This window comes from Entamoeba dispar, genomic scaffold, assembly GCF_000209125.1.
Source record: "Entamoeba dispar SAW760 scf_1105229461739 genomic scaffold, whole genome shotgun sequence".
In the NCBI taxonomy this organism is placed as follows: domain Eukaryota; phylum Evosea; order Mastigamoebida; family Endamoebidae; genus Entamoeba; species Entamoeba dispar.
In genome coordinates, this window is record NW_001854843.1 from 2,542 (window position 1) to 8,213 (window position 5,672).

A 5,672-nucleotide genomic window follows, 5' to 3' on the forward strand; every position below is an offset into this window, starting at 1 on the left:
TTTCTAAAAGAGTCAGGAGTCATAGGAGGTAATTGGAAAGGATTAGGACAAGTAATATTGACGACTTCACCCATTTGTAATGCAGATGTACAAATATCATAATATTCAGCAGTATTTAAACCATGTAATATTATATCATTTCCAAAACATTTCTTTGTAAATTCTTCACTTGATATTCCAGGAGAAATATCATCTTCAGGTGGTCTTGGTTGAGATGCAGATAAAGGAGGTTCCCAATAACCAGTAAATTGTTGACCAGTTAAGAAAGGATGACATAAAGCTTGAGAAGGAGTCCAACGTTTCATTGGATCATAATTAAGCATACCTTCAATAAAATGAATAAGAGAAAGTCTAATTTCTGTTAAATTAGTAATTTGTTCTTTCATTCCACCTCCAAGTTTTAAAGGAATTCTCATAATTAATTCTTTTAATGTTTTAAATCTAAAATATTTTTTATTTGGTTCTAATCTAATTCTATTTTCCATTTCATATTCAAATGGTTGTTTCATAATATAACGAATATTTTCATCATTTCCAAGTTTATTAAAATAACATAAAGTTTTTGATCCTTGTTCTAATATATTTTTTGGTGGTAATCCTAACATATCAATTATTTTAAATAATTGATTAAATTCACTATTTCCTGGAAATAATGGAATTCCTAATACTAATTCTGCTGCAATACATCCTGCACTCCACATATCAATAGCATTATTATAAGGAATTCCAAGAATAATTTCTGGTGCACGATAATGTCTTGATTGAACATAAGTATATAAAGTATAATTATCAAAACAAGCAGAACCAAAATCAATAACTTTAATTCCATTTGTTGTTTGATCAAATACTAAATTTTCTGGTTTAATATCACAATGAACAATATGTGCATTATATAAATTATCAAGACATTCAAGTAATTGTGTCATAAATTTTTTTACTTTTAGAATATTAAATCCATGATATTCATTTATTTGTAACATTTGATAAAGATTTGTTCTATTTAATTATTTTTATTTATTAATTTAAAAGTAATAAAACAAAAAAAAAGTTAAACAAACCCAAGTAATTCAAATACAATACATAAATGATTACAATAAAGAAAATGATCAAGCATTCTAACTGTATTTTTTGTTCCATCTTTATCATATATATCATTTAACTATATTTTTTAAAATAAATATTTCTTATTATTTATTTATTATTTGTTAAAAATTATATTAAACAAACCATAGATAATATTGATATTTCTAACATTCCTTGTCTAAAATATGTTCCTTTTGATTTTAAAATTTTAATAGCAACTTCTCTTTCTTTACTTAAATCTTTTGCTTTAAATACTTGTCCAAACATACCATTTCCTAATCTATTAAGAATTTGATATCTTGAAATTGTTTCAGGGTTTGCTGAATAATATCTTCCTTCATAACTTGTTGCACTTCCAAGTATATCTCCTTCTTTAATAATAAGATCATATTCTTCATTATCAAATCCTGAATTTGTAGTATTTTCTGTAATTTCATTAAGTATTATTGGTGTTTTATTTGTATATAAACTATAATGAGTTGGAAAAATATGCCAATATGTTTCTCGAATTCTTCCTGTTAATTGTTTTGTTAAAGCTCTTGTATCAGGTTTATGACGAATATTTTCTGTTGAACCTTCTTCAATATATAAGTTAAACAAAGAAGGGGATAAATGATAATTTTTCATGTTAATATCTTTTCAAGATGAAACAGAAAGAATAAAAAGAAATAGAATTTTCTAATCATTTATTTCATTTTTCTTATAATTATTATTAACATTTTTGTGAATTTTAAATCATAAAATTTCTATCAAAATAAAACATCTTCTTCAATTATTTATTATTCTTAATTTTTAATTTTTAATTGCCTCTAACCATATTGCTGTATATTTACTTTTTAATAATGAATGTTCAGAATAACAATAAGTACATGGAATAAGACGTTCTGAAATAATAATAAATCCTAATGATGAGATAATAGATTTAATTTCTTCCCAATTTAATTCTATTGAAAGAGAATCACTATCTTTATAATGATATAATAATGGTCCTTCATTAATCCATCTTCCATGTAATTTAAGACATGAATAAATAATTTTTAAATAATCAATAATATTATGTGCAGTATCAATAAAAAAACATGTTACAATACAATCAAAAGATTCTTTTTGTTTTGAATATATTTCAACAAAATCACCTGCTACCATTGACATTTGATGATTTCCTAAGTTTGGAATAATATCAGGTATTGTAGCTACATTTATTTGATCATTAAATGAAAGTAAATTACTTGTTTCCATTATCCATGGAAATATTTTAAATTGACCTATTTTTTCTATTCCATTTAAAAGAAATTCACTTGTTAATAACATATAATATGTAAATTCATTTCCTTCACATTGAAATCCTAATGATGCAATTTCATATGCTAATCTTCCTAATCCTGCTCCAGGAACAAGTATTTTAATATTATTTCGATTATCTAAATATATTTCTTTTAATCTATGAAGAATTGGATCATAACAAACTTTTCTTTCATTTATTCCTTCAATACTCCAATCTCTATATAAATGAGTTAACATTGAACGAACTTTATCTAATTTTTGACAAAGTTCATTTCTTTCTTGATCATCATTGAAGTAATTAAATTATGTTGTTGTTTTTGAGAAAGAATAGGAAATTTTGAATGAGTAATTATATCTTCTTGATTTCTAATGATTGCATCAAAAATCATTTGATTTGCATGTAATCCACATAATATTAAATTCCATTTTTGATAATAATTAGGTAATAATTTTTTATCTTCTTCTTTTAAACTTTTAAACATTGATAATTGATAAATAACCCATTGTTTACCAAACTCTTCATATAATTGAAAAGCTTGAACTACAGATAAAAGATAAATATGTTCTTCATCTAATTCTTTTTGGTTCATAGATTCGATAATTTTTAAGTTTATTTTATTTTTGTTTATAAAATAAAAGAAAAATAAAAGAAAAATAAAAGAAAAATAAAAAAAATAAATAAGAACTATTAAAAAAAAGAATTAACTGGAATGGGTTTCTTTAAAACTCTTATTCAACTCATTCTAAAAAATATAGGTATTACTCTTATTTGTATTATTGCATTTAGTTCTAGATTATATTCTATTATTATGTATGAAGCAATTATTCATGAATTTGATCCATATTTTAATTTTAGAGCAACAAAATATCTTGTTGAACATGGACCAACAGCATTTATAAATTGGTTTGATCCAGATAGTTGGTATCCATTAGGAAGAAATATTGGTACAACTGTTTTTCCAGGATTAATGTTTACATCAGCATTTATATTTAAATTTTTAGCATATTTCAATTTAATAATTGATGTAAGATTAATTTGTGTTTGTATGGGACCAATTTATAGTGTAATAACATGTATTGTTGCATATTTATTTGGATCACGTGTACATTCAGATAAAGCAGGATTATTTGCAGCAGCATTAATTTCAGTTGTACCAGGTTATATGTCAAGAAGTGTTGCAGGAAGTTATGATTATGAATGTATTTCAATTACAATATTAATATTAACATTTTATCTTTGGATAGAGGCAGTTTATAATAATTCACCAATATTAAGTGCAATAACAGCATTATCATATTTTTATATGGCATCAACATGGGGAGCATATGTTTTTATTAATAATATTATTCCATTACATGTTCTTATTTCTATTTTCTGTGGATTTTATAATAAAAAAATATATAGTTGTTATTCTATTTATTATATATTTGCAACTATTTTATCTATGCAAGTTCCATTTATTAATTATGTTCCAATTCGTTCTTCTGAACATATAGGAGCAATGGGAGTATTTGGTATTTGTCAATTAATTGAATTATATTCATTAATACATAAACTTTTAGGAAAAAAGAAAACAGTTGAATTAATTAAAAAAATATTAATGGGATGTGTTATTATTGGAATTATAATAGTATTAATATTAATTAAAAAAGGATATATTAGTGCATGGTCTGGTAGATTTTATGCATTATTTGATCCAACATTTGCAAAGAAAAATATTCCATTAATTGTATCAGTATCAGAACATCAACCAGCAAATTGGGCATCATATTTTTTTGATCTTCATTGTTTAATATTAATAGCACCAGCAGGTTTATATTATTGTTTTAAAAAATTTGATTTTAATATGTTATTCTTAATTATTTATTCTGTTTCTGTATTTTATTTTAGTTGTGTTATGTCAAGACTTGTATTAATTTTAGCACCTGCTATTTGTTTACTTAGTGGTATTGCTCTTACAGAATTCTTTAATCAAATACAAAAACAATTAGAAAGTACATTAAAATTATTATTTAAATCAAATAAAAAACAAATTCAATCAAATGAAACATCTACTAAAATAGAAAAAAGAAAAATTTATACAAATAAAAAAGATCAAAATATTGAAAAATCATTTATTAATGAATTTATAACATTTATTATTATGACTATTATTGGAATATTATTAATTATCTTTTTATTTAAATTCTTTGATTATTCTATTCAAATGTCTAAAAATTATTCTTCTCCATCTGTTGTTTTATATGGTAATAATGGTGGAAAACAAGTTGCTTTTGATGATTATAGAGAAGCTTATAGATGGTTAGCACATAATACACCAGAAGGATCAAGAATTATGAGTTGGTGGGATTATGGTTATCAAATTAGTCATTTAGCAAATAGAACAGTTATAGTTGATAATAACACATGGAATAATAGTCATATTGCATTAACAGGAAATGTTATGGCATCAAAAGAAGAAGATGCAATGAAGACAATTAGAGATTTAGATGTTGATTATTTATTAGTTGTTTTTGGTGGATATCTTGGATATTCATCAGATGATATTAATAAATTCTTATGGATGATTAGAATTGGTGCAGGTGTTAATCCTTCTTTAAATGAAAATAATTATTATAATCATGGTACTTATACTGTAGGTGATCCTTCTAATACATTTAAATATAGTATGATGTATAAAATGTGTTATCATAATTTTTATAAAGCTTCTAATGGTTATCATTCTGGAATGGATGCAGTTAGAAGAGAAATTATTAAAGAACAAACTTATTTCAAAAATATTCAAGAAGCTTTCACTTCTCAACATTGGATAGTTAGAATTTATAAAGTAAATAAACCAAATCCAATAGATTCTTTACTTTAATCTTTTCTTCATCTAATTAAGAATTAAATTAATTCATTTTTAACTTCTTTTTTTTTTTATTAAAAACGTCAAACTTTATTTATTTTCAAATTTATATTTTGTTTTTCATTCTTTAACTAAAATTATAATTTATTATTAATTTTTATTAAAATTTATTCTCTAAAAAAAAAAATTAAAGAAAAAAAATAAAAATATTGAAAAGAAAGAAAGAAAAATAAAAATATACAAAAAGATAACATCTAAAAAATCACTTTCATGTCATTTTTTAGTGAATCCAATCTTGATCGTATGATAGAGAATCTTCTCAATATGAACCTTATTCCTGAAGATGCATTACGTGCATTATGTGATAAAGCTAAAGAAATATTATTAAATGAACCAAATGTTATTAAAATTGAATATCCAGTTACAGTTTGTGGAGATCTTCATGGACAATTTCCA

At 23.2% G+C, this 5,672-nt stretch overlaps 6 protein-coding genes across 6 annotated transcripts in view, besides 13 other annotated features; 2 read left to right on the forward strand and 4 right to left on the reverse strand.

Moving 5' to 3' along the window:
• The window catches only part of EDI_227480 (uncharacterized protein), a gene marked incomplete at both ends in the record, with an annotated part of 1,579 nt that extends 599 nt beyond the window's left edge, over positions 1 to 980 (reverse strand). Inside the window, one exon of the mRNA XM_001738907.1 lies at positions 71 to 980. Coding sequence (XP_001738959.1) covers positions 71 to 980 — 910 coding nt within the window. The remainder of the gene's footprint in view (positions 1 to 70) is intronic.
• Positions 415 to 459: a sequence feature (AT_rich).
• Positions 981 to 997: 17 nt separating the features above from the next.
• Positions 998 to 1,047: a sequence feature (AT_rich).
• Position 1,048: 1 nt separating this feature from the next.
• EDI_227590 (uncharacterized protein) lies at positions 1,049 to 1,710 on the reverse strand (the record flags this gene model as incomplete). Its single annotated transcript, XM_001738908.1, has 2 exons — positions 1,049 to 1,159; positions 1,228 to 1,710. The coding sequence occupies 2 exons, from the start codon at positions 1,708 to 1,710 to the stop codon at positions 1,049 to 1,051; spliced, it is 594 nt and encodes a 197-aa protein (XP_001738960.1).
• Positions 1,145 to 1,222: a sequence feature (AT_rich).
• A 57-nt stretch (positions 1,711 to 1,767) lies between the features above and the next one.
• Positions 1,768 to 1,888: a sequence feature (AT_rich).
• EDI_227600 (uncharacterized protein) lies at positions 1,876 to 2,604 on the reverse strand (the record flags this gene model as incomplete). Its single annotated transcript, XM_001738909.1, has 1 exon — positions 1,876 to 2,604. The coding sequence occupies one exon, from the start codon at positions 2,602 to 2,604 to the stop codon at positions 1,876 to 1,878; it is 729 nt and encodes a 242-aa protein (XP_001738961.1).
• Positions 2,109 to 2,141: a sequence feature (AT_rich).
• A 14-nt stretch (positions 2,605 to 2,618) lies between the features above and the next one.
• On the reverse strand, positions 2,619 to 2,957 carry EDI_227610 (uncharacterized protein; the record flags this gene model as incomplete). Its single annotated transcript, XM_001738910.1, has 1 exon — positions 2,619 to 2,957. The coding sequence occupies one exon, from the start codon at positions 2,955 to 2,957 to the stop codon at positions 2,619 to 2,621; it is 339 nt and encodes a 112-aa protein (XP_001738962.1).
• Positions 2,958 to 2,996: 39 nt separating this feature from the next.
• Positions 2,997 to 3,046: a microsatellite.
• Positions 3,047 to 3,077: 31 nt separating this feature from the next.
• EDI_227620 (oligosaccharyl transferase, putative) lies at positions 3,078 to 5,231 on the forward strand (the record flags this gene model as incomplete). Its single annotated transcript, XM_001738911.1, has 1 exon — positions 3,078 to 5,231. The coding sequence occupies one exon, from the start codon at positions 3,078 to 3,080 to the stop codon at positions 5,229 to 5,231; it is 2,154 nt and encodes a 717-aa protein (XP_001738963.1).
• Positions 3,749 to 3,797: a sequence feature (AT_rich).
• Positions 3,949 to 3,970: a sequence feature (AT_rich).
• Positions 3,989 to 4,019: a sequence feature (AT_rich).
• Positions 4,181 to 4,236: a sequence feature (AT_rich).
• Positions 4,367 to 4,555: a sequence feature (AT_rich).
• A 13-nt stretch (positions 5,232 to 5,244) lies between the features above and the next one.
• Positions 5,245 to 5,388: a sequence feature (AT_rich).
• Positions 5,389 to 5,392: 4 nt separating this feature from the next.
• Positions 5,393 to 5,452: a microsatellite.
• A 34-nt stretch (positions 5,453 to 5,486) lies between these two features.
• The window catches only part of EDI_227630 (serine/threonine protein phosphatase 2A catalytic subunit alpha isoform, putative), a gene marked incomplete at both ends in the record, with an annotated part of 970 nt that continues 784 nt past the window's right edge, over positions 5,487 to 5,672 (forward strand). The window contains one exon of the mRNA XM_001738912.1: positions 5,487 to 5,642. Coding sequence (XP_001738964.1) covers positions 5,487 to 5,642 — 156 coding nt within the window. The remainder of the gene's footprint in view (positions 5,643 to 5,672) is intronic.